General features: G+C 40.9%; 1 protein-coding gene across 1 annotated transcript in view; it reads right to left on the bottom strand.

Moving 5' to 3' along the window:
- LOC103179026 (CUB and sushi domain-containing protein 1) overlaps positions 1 to 18,611 on the bottom strand; it is a 1,038,598-nt gene that overhangs the window by 898,756 nt on the left and 121,231 nt on the right. The window contains exon 2 of the mRNA XM_042332909.1: positions 14,029 to 14,245. Coding sequence (XP_042188843.1) covers positions 14,029 to 14,245 — 217 coding nt within the window. The remainder of the gene's footprint in view (positions 1 to 14,028; positions 14,246 to 18,611) is intronic.

Below are 18,611 nucleotides of genomic sequence, written 5' to 3'. Positions count from 1 at the left end.
AATAAGAATGCTTGCATTTGAATAGTCTTATCACGTTGTCAAGACGGCTGAAAGCATTACGTAGCATGTCCTGTAAGTGGTGGGACTGTGTATATTTTGTGGGTGAACACTGCAGCCAGTTTGTGGATAGCAAAGTCACACAAACAGCCACAGAGTGAGTGACCATTTTTTAAAATTTGGGGCATCGTTGGTCAGGATATCAGGGCAAACTCCCTTACCTTTCCAAATAGTGCCATGGGATTTTAACTTCCAAAGGTCCTTGAACAAGATTGCATCTAGGGTAATGTAAGGACCCTTGTTGCAATAAAAGATACAACTTTACAGATAAAAAATATTATTCTTTATAATAATAAAATAATCCTTGCTTTTGATATAATAATATAATAAACTTAACATATGATATAGAACCTTTCATATTTGGAGTATATCTCAAAGCATTTCACAGGATATTGCAAACAACAACAACAGGATTACATTTGTATAGCGCCTTTCACGTCAGGAGGACAACCCAAGGAGTTGGACAGTGTACAGCATTTCAGTATTTTGTTGGCATAATGCGACAGTCAATTTGCACACAGACATGTTCCACAAAGAACCATAAAGTGAACAACCAATTTTTTTTAATCGAGGGGATTGCTGGCTAGGACACCAGGAGAAATTCTCCTCTGTATGAATTATGGCACAGCATCTTTAATGTCCAACTGAACAGGCAGATAGGACCTTGGTTTAACATCTCATCAGAAGGGACTACATCTCTAACAATAGAATGCTCCTGAGGCAAGGCACTGGATGTGAGATGTGGTCCTTGAACGCACAACCTGCTGACTTAGAGGTGAGAGAGCTTCCAGCCCAACACCTGAGTTAAGAATAAATTCAACAATCTGCCAAATTCTGCACATTGCTCTGAAACATTACATAAATAGAATAAATCTAGACCCAGACAGAGCTTGCAAACTAAGCAGTTGGCTCGAGCGCAGATTTCTGGGAGAAGCGACTTTTTTTTCAATGCTCGATCAGCAAAATTAAGGCGTGGGGCTGCAGCGAGTGACGATTGTTGGAGCCAGCAGCAGCCTGTAGGCGTTTTAAGATAAATTCATCTCTCTTAAGTTACACTATCGAACTTCAAAGGGTGTAGGGGGGGTGGCACACTAAAGTTTTGCCTAGGGCAGCAGGTTCTTGAGGGCTTCTGGATTCAGGTACAATTTCTGACCACAGCTATTGCCATAGAATCTGTAGCATCCACCCAAACAGGCTCACAAGCTGTTGGTTTAATGTCTCAACTGAAGGACGGAGCCTCAAACAATGTAGCACATCTCCAGCACTGCACTGGAGTGTTAGCCTAGATAATAAGCTCAAAGTCACGGGTGTGAGATGTGAGACTTGAACCCACAGCTTTCTGACTCAGAGGTGAGAGAGTTTCCAACTGAGCCAGGCTTCATAACTGGAGTTAAGACTACATTCAACGATCTGCCACATTCTACACTCTGAAACGCATACATAACTCTCAGTTTGGTCTGGATACTCTTAAGCATCATGATGGGTTTCCGTGTGTGTCAGGCACCCGGTTGACCCAAAACAAAATTGTCAAGCTACAAAAAAAAACTTGCTCAACTTTCATGAATTTATGCTTAATTTGTGTGCGGAATGAAATCAGTTTAACTTGAAAGTAAGCTTCACATGCTGTTCCATAACTGAACAGATGTCAATAAAATATGTCTCTGACACTCTATATGGGCTCTCCTCTCAATTTCAAACAAACACTGCATTCAATGTATATTCTACACACATCCAAGCAAGGCATATGGGTGCACTAATTAAGTTCTACTTAATGGTGTTTTACAACAAATAATACTGCTGAGCTATGGTTTGTTGTCAAGCAAAATGACTATCGAAAAAAATATGATTCATACTAACTCGCTGTATCTTCAATCTCTCGCTATGTATGTGAAATGTTGTGTAAAAAAAGTAATGGAGTCAGAGTCTGGGTAGCATCCAGCCATCAACTCAAACAATGGACTAATCCCAGTTACTGCTTTCTTCTACTTTCAATGCAGTGCCATAATGACACCACAGGTGTGAGTGAATGGATTCAATCTTACAAGTACTTTTATAGTAGAATGAGAAGAAAATAATTGGGATCCTTTTAAACCATGCAGTTAAATTTCAAGGTTAAAAGATATTGTCTGGGGGTGTGGGGGGGAGAGTTTTAGAGGAAATCCATTGGACGGTTGTTAAATCAAGTCTATTTTGCAGCCAGCTGTGAAATACAATTTTAAATTTCAGGAATGAGTTTGGTCAGATAATTCAGCCATGGCTAATGCCCCTGTGTGTGTTTTTTACGGTCTTATTCCATAGGAGTGCATGTTTTCTCTCTCCCTGATGAAACTTGTCCATTTGAACTACACGGTAATGAAGAGAGAGTAAATAAATAATCCTTCCATTTGATACTTCATCATATTGTCGAGACATATCTAAGCTTCTCACTGGTTGTATTGTGAAGCGAAGTGACTGTGTATTTTGTTAGCAAACCCAGTAGCCATTTTGCACACAGTATTGTCACACAATATGAATAATAATAATAATCCTTGCATTTGATATAGCGCTTTTCACGTCGGGAGGACGTCCCAAAGCGCTTCACAGAGCACACTGTAAAGTGAATTGACTGTATATTTGTGGGCGAACGCGGCAGCCAATTGCGCACAGCAATGTCGCACAAACAGTCGTAGATTGAAAATGACCAATTTATTATTGTTTTTGGTTTTTTGGAGGGATTATTATTAGGTGTGTGGAGTAAGGAAACTTGCCCAAGGTTTCACTCTGCCTGGAATTGAACTCAGGTCTCTCACTTGCAAAGCGAGTGCTCTAACCACTGAGCTACAGGACTCCTTGAATCATCTACTATGAATCCAAAAATAGCAAAATAGAATGTTTTGTTTTAGGGATTGTTCGCCAGGACACCGGGAGAAACTCTCTTTTCTTATTGAATAGTGTCATGAGATCTTTAATGTCCATCTGAACAGGCAAATGGGACCTCGGTTTAACACCTCACCAAATAATACAATACAGCACTCCCTCTGCACTGCCCTGGAGAGTCAGCCTGGACGATGTGAGTTCCAAGTCGCAACATAAAGCTTGAACCCACCACCTTCTGACTCAGAGGCGAGAGTGATACAAGCCAAGCGAGGCTGACACGTGCAATAATTTGTGTCATTAAAGAAAATAGGCTTTACAACGCGAAAGTACCATCTAGCACATGCCATACAAGATACTGTCAGTAGTTTTTGATTAGTTTTTGACTTTGATTTCAAGATCCTCATCCTCACCTACAAGGCCATTCACGGCCTTGCTCCCTCCTACCTCTCCAACCTACTATCCCCCTACCTACCTGCCCGTAACCTCCGTTCCTCTGGCTCCGGTCTGCTCCACGTCCCCCGCCCCAACCGCCCTACTATCGGTGGTCGGGCCTTCAGCCTCTCAGCCCCGAGGCTCTGGAACTCCATCCCCCAGTGCCTTCGCCTTGCTTCCTCCCTTTCCTCCTTCAAGGCCGGTCTCAAAACCTTTCTCTTTGACCGTGCCTTCAGCTCCCCTCTCGACTCTCTTCCTCCTCCTCGCTCCCTCCCTTCCCTCCCTCACCCTGACCATTTCCCCCCTCCTCTCTCCCTCCCTTCCCTCCCCTCACCCTGACCATTTCCCCCCTGCTCGGGTCATGACCCAACTGTGCAGCGCCTTGGGACGTCCTCCTGACGTGAAAGGCGCTCTATAAATGGAATCTTGTTGTTGTTGTTGTTGTATTCATTCGTTTCTGCTCACAATTTCAAGTGTCTTTTGAAGAATGGAAGTAGCTGGAATTTTAGTTGGTTGAGATACAGAAGCAGAGATAAAGAGCTGTTGGCATGCTAGCATCTCACCACAAATTCATGTTCAGTGACCTCCAGAATCTACACTGAACTATGAGATGGTCTCAGTGAGAGGCACAGGTGAAATGATCTGAGAGAGAGAGAAAGAGAGAGAGAGAGGAACAGGTGAGATGGTCTCAGAGATAGAGGAAATAAGATGATCTCAATAAGAAAGTAACATTTCAAACAGCCTTGGGCAAGCAGCAGAAGACTGGAAAGGATAGGAGAAGGAGCAAAGAAGTGATCTGGAAGGGAAAAAATGAACCATATGGTGTCGTGGACGATGGGACCAAATGGAATAACCTTGAAAAGGGACAGAGGGAACAGACAGCCTCTTGAGGAAGCAGTGTTTCTAGGATGGTTAATGATAACCGTGATAACAAAAAACATACAAATGCATTGCACTCCATATCTGAATCCAAACTCATTTGTTCAGACAAGAAGGAGTTGGCTTGAAAGCCATATAGTTCAGATTCCGAGGAGCTCGCTTTCAAAATCATTAATTCCAAACAGCTGTGGGTTACCGCCTCATCACAGAAACAATTTCAGAATCTGCAAAATGAATAGATGTTGATTACTTTATGATTACTGTTCATTACTCCTAATGTTTCTCTTTATACCAATGCTGCCTATTTCAAATGTGCTGTGTACAACATGGAGATGGAAATCAACAAAATTACAGATTCAACTTTATGTAAATTCAAGAGAACAAAAAGAAACAAGAGTTTAAAAGGTCATGAGGAGTTTGTTAGCTAGAGACTCTGTCCTCTTTGTGTTATTGACATTTGTGACATACTTTAGCCAGTTCAGGTTAAGTTACCGTACGTAAATAGTCGTGGAGTCCTGTAGCTCAGTGGTTAGAGCACTCGCTTTGCAAACGAGAGACCTGAGTTCAATTCTAGGCAGGGCGAAACCTTGGGCAAGTTTCTTTACTCCACACGCCTAATAATAATCCCTCCAAAACCAAAAACAATAATAAATTGGTCATTTTCAATCTACGACTGTTTGTGGGACAGCGCTGTGCGCAATTGGCTGCCGCGTTCGCCCATAAATATACAGTCAATTCACTTTACAGTGTGTTCTGTGAAGCGCTTTGGGACGTCCTCCCGACGTGAAAAGCGCGATATCAAATGCAAGGATTATTATTATTATTATAAGGGGCATTTATTTATTTCATTAAAAACTCCTTTGACACTTGAGTGTCGCACCTGGTTGTCAGGCTGAGGGAAGCATCCGATCTGTCCGTTTCTGCGCAAAGAGAGCTGGTAATTTAATATCACCAGGAGTACAAACTCAATCCGGCCAGAGATCAGCACAAACCCAAAGAGATCATTTTCAACTCATCCTGCTCTGATTTGAACCATATCCAATCTCCACAAGGGCCGAAGTTTAAATAGAGCTATAGTTCTCATTCATTATTTTGTGCGAGCAACAGGACTGTGGATAGCCAATGTTGATTAGCAGCTATTTCCTGTTTACAATGCTGGTCTTCTGATCTGTGTCGCTTTTTCCTGAAGAGATAAATTTGTAATGATGGCAACACCTCAGTCACTGAATTCCTGTCCTCATGGCTATTGCTGTGGTGTCAGGACCTTAAACAACGAGAGGCATAAAAGAATCAGATGGCTTTCTACCATGTTTTCCATCCATAGCCATCTCACATAAAGCCATAGGATCACATTCGCACATCATCACTATTGTGTGCTGCATCTTCCCTTAATCCCACCACTCCTGTCTTCTTCATATCTTTTACCAATTTACAGAGCATGGTGGTTAGAAATTCATGCCGAATCCAGATTTACTCTAGAAACGCAGTGCTTCAAAGTGACCGGAATTTGACAAATTCTCAAATACAGTCTTTTACTTTAAAGCCGTTTATCTGTAAGATTCTTGTAAGAACTAACTGGAAATGGAACTCAAATAAGTTCAACAATTTACCAAGTTCTGCACACTCTGAAATGTTATTTTAACTGAGTAAATCTAGACCCGGGTGAAATTTAATGCCATGGGGAAGCTTTATCTGCCGCTTGATGCCATTTGCAGTGTGACATGATACAACGGTGTACGAAATCATGTCAGCTCGTTCCTCTCTTGCAGCTTGCTTTACTGCCTTTAGTAGTCTGGGAAGAATTTTCCAGGTAAATCTTTTCTTCCCAAGTTACCTATGGATCTTTTTTGGTCTTCTCGTTTTTCATCTCCTCTGGATACTTGATTGGGCTTTTTATACATTACAATACACTTTACACTATATCCTGTGAAGCGCTTTGAGATGTCTCATATGTTGTGATAAGGCTCTATACCAAATGCAAGGCTTATTATTATTATTATAGTGATACACAGTGTCATTCACATAAAATAAATGGTTTTACATATTTAGAAAAAATCTTCCTCTCAAGTATCTATCCAACTCATTCTTGAATCCATCAATCTATTTCTCAAGGAGGCAACAGCATCCATATTCCCCTCTCAAGGAGGTACCTGCGAACCCATAATTCACATCACTATACAATAAGTCAGGCTTTGCTTGAGTACATTTGCATCCATTTAGTTAAAGTTAATATTCCACTCTGAAATCCAAGCAGACGTGACAAGCTGAATGGTCTGTTTCTGTGCTGTAACAATTCACAATTACCATTTCATAGGTGAAGTGTATATCGACCAGATACGAATGAACACATTTATTACAAATGTATTTAATATAAATGCTGTGACAGACACTTAAACTGCAATTCTCCTAATTGGTAGAGAGATGTGGCTGGTGGAGAATATACTGTCAATTTAATTGCGTGTGCAATTTTTGTGGAATTTTTTTGAAAACTAGAAAGGATAATAGTTGCAACAACGAGTCAGGGGAATAAAACTAACTTGTTTTGCGATAGTCTAAAGCCAATCCATGTTCCCTATTAGTGGATGAACAATCCAATTGTAAAACAGGGTCCTGATTTGAGACCTGAGTTCAATTCCAGGCAGGGCGAAACCTTGGGCAAGTTTCCTTACTCCACACGCCTAATAATAATCCCTCCAAAAACCAAAAACAATAATTAAATTGGTCATTTTCAATCTATGACTGTTTGTGGGACATTGCTGTGCGCAATTGGCTGCCGCGTTCGCCCACAAATATACAGTCAACTCACTTTACAGTATATTCTGTGAAGCGCTTTGGGACGTCCTCCCGACGTGAAAAGCGCTATATCAAATGCAAGGATTATTATTATTATTATTATTTACAGTATATACAGGTGCAATCAACAATCTGCATTATATTGTACTTTTCCTCTTGCTCTTTATTCTGTTAAATAATTCAGTAACAAGCGATGCCTAATGGCATAGCATATTCTCCAAGCTTCAGAAAAGGGATTTACAGACTTTGCATCACAGGAACAGACTTTTCTCTTTTTTTTTACCAGCAGTGGATCGATTTTCCATACCGAAGGAAATAAATTGGTTGAAATGAGGTAAAAAATGTTTCATTTCTGAGCAGATTCAATGCAGGAATCACACTGAATCGGCTACAAAACATGATAATATAAAATAATAATCCTTCTATTTGATACAGTGCCTTATTACGTCATTGAGATATCTCAAAGCAGTTCACAGGATTTACTGTGAAGTGTGGCGACTGTGAATTTTGTACGACAACGCATCAGATAATTTGCACCCATCAATATTTATGAAGTGAGAGATCAATTTTATCTGGGGGACTATTGACCAGGACACTGGGGATCCTGTGATCCCCAAAACACATTTCTGCATCTGGTATAGTAACAATGTCCAGAGAGACCTTGCAAAGTGCTCTTTGAATCATCCTGCAAGAAGATTCTGCATCTTCATGCGAATAAAGAAAAAGTAATGTCAATCTGGGATATAGTCATTTGTAACCACTTATTGACATTTCTCTCAAAGATTGCATTGCTCTTGTCCCCTTGCTGACTTAAGAAATGTTTTCATTGCCATCAGAAATTATTTCAGAACTGTCTGTATATCTGTTTAAAGGCAATGGTTATAATACCACCTCTCCATGGCGGTTTGTGGAACATTTCTGTGCAGAACTGGCTGCTGCATTTCACCCACAAAATACAGTCGATCCACTTTACGGTATGTTCTGAGAAGAGCTTTGAGTCACCTCAGTGATGTGATAAGGTGCTATATCAAATGCAAAGATTATTATTTATATTCAATAATAATCTGCAGTACTCCAGGGCACTGTTGATGGCAGACCAGCCTCATTGCAGGACTTAGATGGGCAGACTGGGAGCAGGGATACTTCCCACTCAGAAACTGTCAATCTAGCTTGACAAGCAGTGCGAAGCTTGCCTGGCAGTGCTCTCAAACGCACGCTGTATGGTTTTAGCTAGTTAAACTCCAGCAGTACCCCAACACACACTCTGGGATCCCCAAGCCTTGGGTCTTGACAACTTACATCTAATACTCTCAGGAAGAAGGTAAGTGCATTCATTCCAAACACAGGAAAATTTCCATGTATAAGTGGCATACATATGTGGAACTCTTAATTTGGTTTGGATACTCTTAAGCACAGTGACGGTTTTCTGCATGTGTTGGACACCCTGCTGACCAAAATAAAAGATAAAATGGTCTTACCGGCGAAGAATAGGTAGGATTATTATATTTAAAAGTTACCTATCTTCTCCCCGTCTCCCTTCATGAACAGAGCTGCTCCTTTGGCAAGATCCTGTCTAGACCCTGTTCAAGAAATGTGGGTTGACAAGATTCTGACAATAGATATTATTGAGAGTCTGCAGTGAGCGTGATCCCATTGATTGGACTCAACGGTAATGCACATTTAATCTTCCCAATACCTGACGTGTCCACACCAGATTGTGCTGGATAGTTATTGAGCAGCAGGAAAGTTTTGACTGGACACATATTTAACGCTACAGTAGTAAAGAAACTAAACCAATTCTCAAATAAGTAAGCATTCACTCCAGCCGTAGCGTAAAATCCCACAGGAGTGTACGTGCTCACATGTTTAAGAAAAAAAGCTCAACACAGTGGCGATCCACGTGCGAGATTCTTCTAGCGCTCTCAACCTAATGGATGTTTTTTACTGCATTCTGCTATACTCTGGGTTGGTACGGTTGCAAAGCAGCCCGGTTTCTTCTGTCTTGAAGACCTGCTGCAGTGTCAGTCAATGCTGTTTCGTGACGGCCTCTAGATTTTTCGGGGAGAGACGCAGTGAGTGAGCTGCAGGCAGATGCTCTCCTTCAGTAAGTAACTCACAAATTCTGCACTATCCTTGAGATGCTTCAATCAGCTAGTCTGGCTAGCGATGGCCTCAGGGTCACAGCTCGGCTGAGTCAAATGGAATTTCTTTTCAAAAAATTTGCCTTGCTCATAAATAAGAAATGGCAGATGGAGTTTATTAATAATACTTTCGTTTGATATAACTTCTTATCCGGTCAAAATGTCCCAGAAGACTTCATAAGAAAGAGTTCCTTTTTTTATTGATGTGAAAAATGAAATGTTTATCAAGATTATTATTAAGATTTGATTCACAGCAACTTTGTTAAGAAACATTGTATTTTCAGTATGAATATCTTTGTGTGTTTTCAGCCTGGCTCAGTTGGTAACACTCTCGCCTTTGAGTCAGAAGGTTGTGGGTTTAAGCTCCACGTCAGGATTTGGAACTCATATTGTCTAAGGTTACAATCCAATGCAATGCTGGAGGTGTGCTGTGTTGTTGAAGATGAGAAGTTAAATCAAGGTCTCGCCTGCCTGTTCAGGTGGACGTTAAAGATCCTGTAGCACTATTCAAAAAGAGAAGGGAGTTTCTCCCAGTATCATGGCCAAGAATCTCCCATAGAAAATTGTTCACTCACTCCATTACTGTTTACGGGACATTGCTTGTTTCCCCCTCCTTCTAACCCCCAAAAAAAACTTTGGCACAATCCATTAGGCTAGTAATCCATCAAAACATCATTCTCCACCATTACAAGCAACAATGACAAACAATGAGAGAATCAATCTAGTGAACACCAATGGCTTCCAACCCAACCATTGTGCAAATTGCAGGAGGGTGAAAGCAAAAACCACCTGATAATTATCAATTGAGATTGTAATATTAAATAAATTTTATATATAATCGCATTAAATCTGTCACCAATTCTCATATTGACTAATTTTATTGTAGGCAAACAAACAATTCACCAGCAACATTCCACAAAGAAGAACAAGCTGAACAGACAAATGTAATCTGTGTCTGAGTAAATTTGGAATCTTGGCCTGGATCCTGGAGATCTTTCCACTCTCCTTAAAATATGGGATTTTTCAATATCTAACCGAGCCACCAGAAAAGGCAAACCTAGGGCTTCATTGGGCGTCTCAACCAAGGACACATTGCAAAAGTAAACATGAAAAATGTGTACCCAGTGAGGTTGTGTCCATTGTCCAAAATGCAGAAGAAGGATTAGGGAATGATTCACTAAATGTTTCCACTTAATGTGGAGCTTACATCAGCAAGGTTAATCATGCAATGACACATCTCAAGGGCATTTGGTTGTTAAGACAAAAAAAATTATTGTAGCATTATATAGATCATTGGTGAAGGTACATTTAGAACATTATATCCAATTATACGGACCCAACAGTAAGGTCACTATTTTTAGCGATCAGTTTATTAGATACACCAATATTTTTGAGAGGGTTCAGATCAAAAGCAATAAGAATAATACACTGAATTACAGCCCTGGTTTATGAAGAGAGATTAATGCAACTCCAAATCTTTTAAGTGAAGAAAGGAAGATTGAGAGGAATCAGATCCTTTTCGTTAAACACTATATGTACCATAGCTAATGTGGTTGTTGTCACACTCCGAGCAAAGAACTAAAGTGTAAACAATTAACAAGCCTCAAACAAGGCTGGAGATTAGAATATTGATTTGGGGGGCAACAGAGACGAGACTCCTACAAAAACAATTAACATTTTGTCTTTGGAAATAAGGGTGAATAGGAATAGACAGAACATGGCAACGTTAAGTGTAAGAATTTTAAAAGACCATCAAGGTCAAGCAGTCAGTCTCGTTCTGATTTTCAATTCTACCTACACATATAAACAGAAATGATAATGGAACATGATGGCTGCCTGGAGATATGTAAACTTAGAATTTTGATCAACTACCTTTGGGGATCAGAAAGTCATTTTGCAGATTTCCCCTCAGGTTATTAAATTAGAAGGCCTAAATCCACAGTAGGCTTAAATCCATGCAGAGGAGATTGTGCTGGCTCTCCTAATGGAGTGCAGCCCTCAGTTTATTTTCTTTCACTCCACCTTATCTTACATTCAGACAGTCACATGCCATGCACAGAGCATGGCCAATGTCTGATCTAATTCTACATGATCAGCTGCCCTCAGTGACATCCATTTCACTTCATTAAAGGACAATTTAACCAAAATTCAAGGTGACGTTTCTTGGCATGGATAAGAGAGGTGATTTGGTAAACAATCATAGTTCCATGCTGCTGTGTGCAATTCTCACTTCGATCAGGTTTGCTGTTTCAGTTGGGCTTGAGCTAATCGGGGTTTCACCAACTTTTCTCCTCCCCTCTCCATCTGAAGGCATTTGCTTCTTCGATTTGCTTTTCCTGGGGCAAAGTCTCTCCTTTCACTCTCTGGCACCTTCCTCATCCAGCTTTTAACACGTGAGAGCCTTGAATCTGGGCGTTCACATGTCGGAAGGTGGGGTTTGGGGGAGGAGGAGGCAAGAGAAGCATTACAGAGAAATATAATCTGTCCTCATTCAACCTCCACACATGGGACCATCCAGCAGTGACCTCTACACAGTAATAGGGAGCAGAAAACCTAGGTGATTTTTTTGCCCTCCTTAGCCCAGCCAGACAATCTGAAGCCAAAGCCTTTCTCCTGCTGAAATAAGCTAACTGCGCACAGACTTTCTGTCTGGTCTTTAATGCCCAGTGCTGCAGTATCTTTTACCCACAAGGTCACAGGGGACCTCCTGACCTCAATGTTTCCTTAAAAGCTAAGGGCTAAGGGCTCTGTACAAATCAAATAGTAGGCACTTCTTCCTTTTACTGGAATGATGCTCTGGGTACATATCTTGCCCTTCATTGTAGCTGCTGGGGTCATTTGGTCTTTTCGCCCACAAAATATACACTTTACAGTGAATTGTTTGAGATGTCTCAACGATGTGATAAGGCAAATGTAAGGATTATTATTATTTTGTTATAATTTACAAATTTGCGACTCCTAATGTAGTTTAAAGTCACAATCATCAATGTATTGCTGCACATATCCATGGAAACTACAAGCTTTCTCCCTCTCTCCCGCGTAGCCTCAGCACAATGGTATGGTAAAATTCAGTGGACCAGTTAGTGGTATTTTGATGAACCACTGCAGGAACCTGACTAAAGAAGGCATTTTCCTCTGCTGCTTTTATTTACATCAAAGATCTGCTTTGACAATGGCAGATGGAAGCAGAGATCCACAAAGGAAGTTTCAAGATTGCGGCCATAGGTCCAATGGCCCTATGGCCGGGCTAATTTACAAATACATATAATTATATGGAGGTATATATTATAATGATAATAATAACATTTCGCCCACAAATATAGTCAATTCATTTTACAGTCTATTCTGTGAAGCGCTTTGAGACGTCTAGAAGCCGTGAAAAGCACTATATCAAATGCAAGGATTATTATTATTATTAATAATAATCATTCCATTTGATATAACGCCGCATCACATCTTTGAGACGTCTCAAAGCGCTTCACAGAATATGCTGTAAAGTGAATTGAGTGTATATTTTGTGGGCGAAACGCGGCAGCCAATTGCGCACAGCAGTGTCCCACAAACAGCTGTGGATTCAGTGACCAAATTATTATTGTTTTTTCTTCAGGGATTATTATCAGACGTGTGGAGTAAGGAAATTTGCTCAAGGTTTAGTCCTGCCAGGAATCGAACCCAGGTGTCTTGCTTGCGAGGCGAGAGCTCTAACCACTGAGCTACAGGTCTCCATTCCTGTATATATAAGTATATATACGGCATTTGGTAAGTACATACGGAGGCTGGCAATAACTAGTGAACAAGAAGAAATTATATAATAATCACATTTTAATGAAACTCACATAATTTAACCGATTTTCTCGAATGTAAATAATGCAAATGACAACAATTTTCACTTTTATAGCAGTTTTCACGTAGGAGAACATCTCCAAGCACTCTACAATGGACAGAGTGAGGGTCCGAGTTAGGAGGGAAACAGGGGTCAAGGCAGCGTTGGGTGGCCGAAGGAACAGAGCAATTGCTGAGAATTCAAATCATTCAACAGTGTAACAATTTCCATTTTTCAACAAAGCTGGTCTTTTTGTTTGCAAAACCACTTCCTTACAAAAATATTCTGTTTTTAACATCAGTAATGTGAATTCTTATTACCAAAGTTCCCAGAAAATGGCAAAAGATCATTTCAGAGCCTGAAACACAACAGCGCAAGCCACAGTCACAGCCTCCAAATGTTAAATAGGCTTTGAGACAGATTGTTTCAAACAAATTGCGCTCACAGCAGAGTAATAGGAGATGAGATTGTACCCACACTCTATTTTACAATCTCAACCATGCTGCTATGCACCAAATGGAACTAAGTGCTTCCCCACAGAGAAAATCTGAGTGGCCCTGGATTCTTCTCCCTTCTGAAAGGAGAAAAAAACAGAGAATAAAATGTATTGAGAAAATAAATTGCAAATAAAACAGTGGCTAGTTATGATATATCACAATTGGGTAAAATTCCACTTAGCCTCACGTGCACCACCTTTGCCGATTTCGGTCTCTGATGGTATTTCCCATAAATGCTGGAAAAGAATATCAACGTCAAACAACTTATCATCAGGACTGTATTAAAAAAAAATTTCAGGGGGAAACTGCAGATGTGCCACAGTCATCACAAGGAGCGTGTTATCAAAACACCACAAATTTCAGCACCGACATATTTCATTTTTCAATTATAACAGCTTGGCGTCTGATGACTTGTAAGAAGCAAAAGCATTATTTTAGCTGAACATTAGATCACACAAAGTGCTTCAGAACACATCTATCACAAGCTGTTTAACGCCGAGTGCAGCAACAGCCAACTGTGGGACGATGTCACCACTGACTCATTCCATACCTCATTTTTAAATTGCCCTGTTGGGGTTGACCATCGTAGATGGTGATCATGTCAAAGTCTTCTTCCAAAGCAAAGATCTGAAATACCAGCTGTATCCTATTCCGTTCTCCAGTAATGATAATCCAGGTACAGTTTGCATAATTCGGGTATCCATGAGGAAATCCAGGGCTTTCAATTGTGCCATTTGGTCCTTGTACTAATCCACCACAGCTCTGATCTGAAAAAGAAAACAGTTGGCACCACATGAACAAAGGGTTTGGGACCGTTTTTTTATTTCAAAACCGCAACAGAGTGGCGTTTGTGAATATCTCAAGTGCACGGAACTGACTGCAATTTATCTGAAAGAAACCTTTTGAAAGAATTGTGAATACTGATAACCCATTGATTATTTTGCTGCCTTTGCGATTGAACGGTTTCATGACTACAGGGCTGCCTGTCCTGATGTTTGTTTGGTTACCAAAGTTGAGATATGCTTATTCAATAAAATACAAAATTACATTTGTAAAGCGCCTTTCACGTCGGGAGGACATCCCAAGGAACTGAACAGTCAGGGATTAGAACCCAAGCAGGGAACGGGGGTCAATGCTGGTCAGACAACTCAATGGAACATCTTGTCAGAAGAGAGACTTCAACTTTATAGAAGGATGGAAAAACTAACACTCAGTTTCTTTCCCCACACTTTTTGTTCGTTGATCAGAAATGTCTTTTAATAATAATAATAATAATAATCCTTGCATTTGATAGAGCACTTCTTCTAGATGTTTCAAAGTGCTTCACAGAATATGCTGTAAAGTGTATTGACTGTATATTTATGGGCGAAATGTGGCAACCAATTGCACACAGCAGTGTCCCACACCCAGTCGTGGATTGAAAATGACCAATTTATTATTGTTTTGCTTTTTGGAGGGTTTATTATAAGGCATGCAGAGTAAGAAAACTTCCCTCAAGGTTTCGCTCTGCCTGGAATTGAACCCAGGTGTCTCGCTTGCAAGGCGAGTGCTCTAATAATAATAATTATTATTAATAATAATGGATGAACAAGTTCAATGGGTCGAATTACCTATACTGGTTCCTACAATAACAGCAACTAGCATTATATAGTACCCTTCACACAGGGTAGCATCTCAGAGCACTTCCTACACTTGTCCAAACCTCTCTTGTGAACTCTTATGATCTTGTGAAGGAAACAGTCACATTAAGTAATGTTTTCCTGAAGACCTTGTTTGCAACCCATTGCCTGTGTTTTTAATCTGGACACTCTCACCTTCAAGAAACTCTTGTTCATGCCTTCATCACCTCCAGGCTCAAAAATGCAAATGCCCTGCTTGTCGGCCTTCCCAACTCCTCCCTCCACAGGCTGCAGATAATCCAGAGCTCTGCAGCCCGTGTCCTCTCCCCACCAAACTCCGTGAGCCCATCTCCCCCACTCTCGCTCGGCTCCATTGGCTCCCTAACCTTTAGATGATCCAGTTCAAGATCCTGGTCCTCACCTACAAAGCCCTCAATGGTCTCGCCCCACTCTACCTCTGCGACCTCCTAACCCCCTACCAACCCGCTCATTCCCTCTGCTCAGCCGGCTCTGGCCTGCTCCACGTCCCCCGACCCACTCACCCCACCATTGGCGGGAAAGCCTTCAGCCACTCTGCCCCCAACCTCTGGAATTCCATCCCCCAATCGCTCCGCCTCGCCCCCTCCTTAGCCTCCTTCAAGTCCCACCTCAAAACCCTCCTCTTCGAGCATGCCATCGGCCACCCCCTTTCCCCTCCTCCCCCTTCCCCCCCTGACACCAGCTCCAGTCTGAAATGCTGCACACTGCCCAGCGCCTTGGGATGTCCTCCCGACGTGAAAGGCGCTATACAAATGTAATCTTGTTGTTGCTGTTGTTGTTCAAGCCAAAGGAACACACAGCAGTGAGAGCATGGCTCAGAATATAATTTCCAAACAGTTCATCATTCATTCTTGTATTCAAAAGACACCAGAATATTTTTTACCCTATTGATTAAAAGAAGTTCATGCTAATTTGAGGATGGAAGTGGGGAAATGAGGGGAGGGCAGAGTTTAAAATTAAGTTAACCATCCCTAAAGGCAGAATCCCAAACTCAGTTTGAGCAAAAACACAAAACTATTGCAGGGATAGCCATTCATGATATGGAGCCGAAGTGGAAATACATTTAAAAAGACCTATTTAATAACAAAGGCTCCTCGAGATCAGTGTCTGCATTATTCAGAAAGGCCATTAGGAAAGTAATTGATTTCAAGCATTTAGTCTGACGCTGGCATTAACTGAAAATTATGCCACATGCTGACAGTCCTTTGGCAGCTGTTTATTTGGGAAACTGGGGACAACCTGAAAACTAAAAAGTTTTATTCTATGTGCATTAAATGTCAGTCAAATTCCTCGAGTCTAATGGTCTCTATAATTGTAATAGCCTCTGACTCTGTAACTATCGACCTCACCAGGAATGAAACATTCTGACTGTATCACTAACAAACAATTGGTGAACTGGGGCCAACATCTAGATTGGTTATCGAGTGGCAGTTCTGAGGGTCTGAATGAATATTTTATAAATAAGAAGATTAGCTTGTCAGCGTCTATGTTTTCTTGTCCACCTACATCAGAAATGAGATGTAAAGGAAGCACTAAAATCTTTGCTCCATGCACACCACGATTGATGAGCATAAATGTTCAGAGATCCCCAGTAAACTTCCAAACAATTGTCTTAGATATAATACAGCACAGGAAGCCATAACCATATGTACAATTACAGTAAACCAGCGTTGCCGGTAAATCATTTACAGTGATTTATACAAAACCATTTAGACCTCAGAGATTTCAGGTGCACAGATTTTTTAGTTTTTGACAAGCAATTCTGGTTGCTCTACTAATAATAATAATCCTGCATTTGATATAGTGCCTTACGCGTCTTCAAGATGTCTAAACACACTTCACAGAATATACTGTAAAGTGAATTGACCTTATATTTTGCTGTTGAAACGCGGTCAGAGATGGAACACACAAACTCTAGCGAACTCTGTAACTCGGCAAAGCCTATTTGAGCAGAGGACAAAGGAATAATGTAAGTATGGGGAAAACACTACATTTCAGATAGCTATGACTTAACCACAGCAACAACCTGACATTTATGTAGCGCCTTTCAAGTCAGGAGGACATATGAAAATCCTTCACAGAGCTGGGAGTCTGAGCTGGGGGGTGGGGGAACCTGAGGAAGGTGGGAGAGGAGGGGAAAGGTGACCAAATGCGCATCGAGAAGGAAGGTCCGGTTTTAAGGCAGATTTTAAAAATGGGGAGAAAGGCGGCGAGTCAGAGGGATGGAGTTTCAGAGAGCTGGAGTAGATGGCAGAAAGTTTGCCCAGCAAGGGTAAAGGCGGTATGGGTGGGGGACATGAAGCAGGCCAGTGTTCACTGAACAGTTAGAACAGCAAAGTATATGTTATGGACACCAAAAAGAGAAAAGAGTTTTGCCCTACGTTTTCACCAACAATCCCTGATAGAAAATTGATCATTCACTTCATGGCTGTTTGTGGGACATTGCTGTGCGCAAAGTGGCTGCCGCATTAAACTACAGAAATACAGACACTCCATTTTGTAGAAGAATTCTGAAGCACTAATGAGATCAAATACAAGGATTTTTATCAGAATGAAATGCCACAAATCTCACCCCTACATATGAATATATATATGAATATGGTCATTCTCAATCCATGACTGTTTGTGGGACACTGCTTTGCGCAATTGGCTGCCGCGTTTGCCCACAAATATACAGTCAATTCACTTTACAGTACTGTGAAGCGCTTTGGGACATCTAGAAGACGTGAAAAACGCTATATCAAATGCAAGGATTATTATTATTATTATTATTTCTCAGAATTTCCATTAAGAACACAAGGTAGGAAAGAGCAAAAGTTAATTTGGCATTTCTGTATCGCTCAGAACTTTAAGTGCACATTCAGATCTGAACAGAATACCTCTCTTAATCATATAATAATATAATAATCCTTGCATTTGATATAGCGCCTTATCGAGTCTTCAAGACGTCTCAAAGCGCTTCACAGAATATATTGTAAAGTGAATTGACTGTATATTGTGTGGGCGAAACACGGCAGCCAATTGCACACAGCAGTGTCTCACAAACAGCCATGGATTAAGTGACCAAATTGTCTTTTTTTTGGAAGGGATTACTACCCCAGAAAAGTGATCTGCCAATCAATTAACACCAAGGTTCCTATACTGCTAGGTAAACAGAGATGTATGGAGTAAGGAAACTTGCCCAACATTTCACCCTGCCAGGAATCAAACCCAGGACTTCTCGCTTTCAAGGTGAATGCTCTGACCACTAAACTACGGAAGTCTTCCCTCCCTGCCTTGATCCTGAGCCATCATCCCTGTATTCCCAATACCAAGGTTATGTTTATTTCCCTTTCCTGTAAGGTCTCTCCTGAAGTTCAAAATCCAATTATTGTTCAGCAGGACTGAATAAGAAATGACTGTAAATAAAAAAATTGCCACTGAGAATACGTAGGAAGGGATTATAAATAGAAATATCATATGACTTTTTTTCTTT

The sequence above is a fragment of the Callorhinchus milii genome, unplaced genomic scaffold (genome assembly GCF_018977255.1).
Source record: "Callorhinchus milii isolate IMCB2004 unplaced genomic scaffold, IMCB_Cmil_1.0 Scaffold3, whole genome shotgun sequence".
Taxonomy (NCBI): domain Eukaryota; kingdom Metazoa; phylum Chordata; class Chondrichthyes; order Chimaeriformes; family Callorhinchidae; genus Callorhinchus; species Callorhinchus milii.
This window is presented reverse-complemented; position numbering and strand designations above follow the sequence as displayed.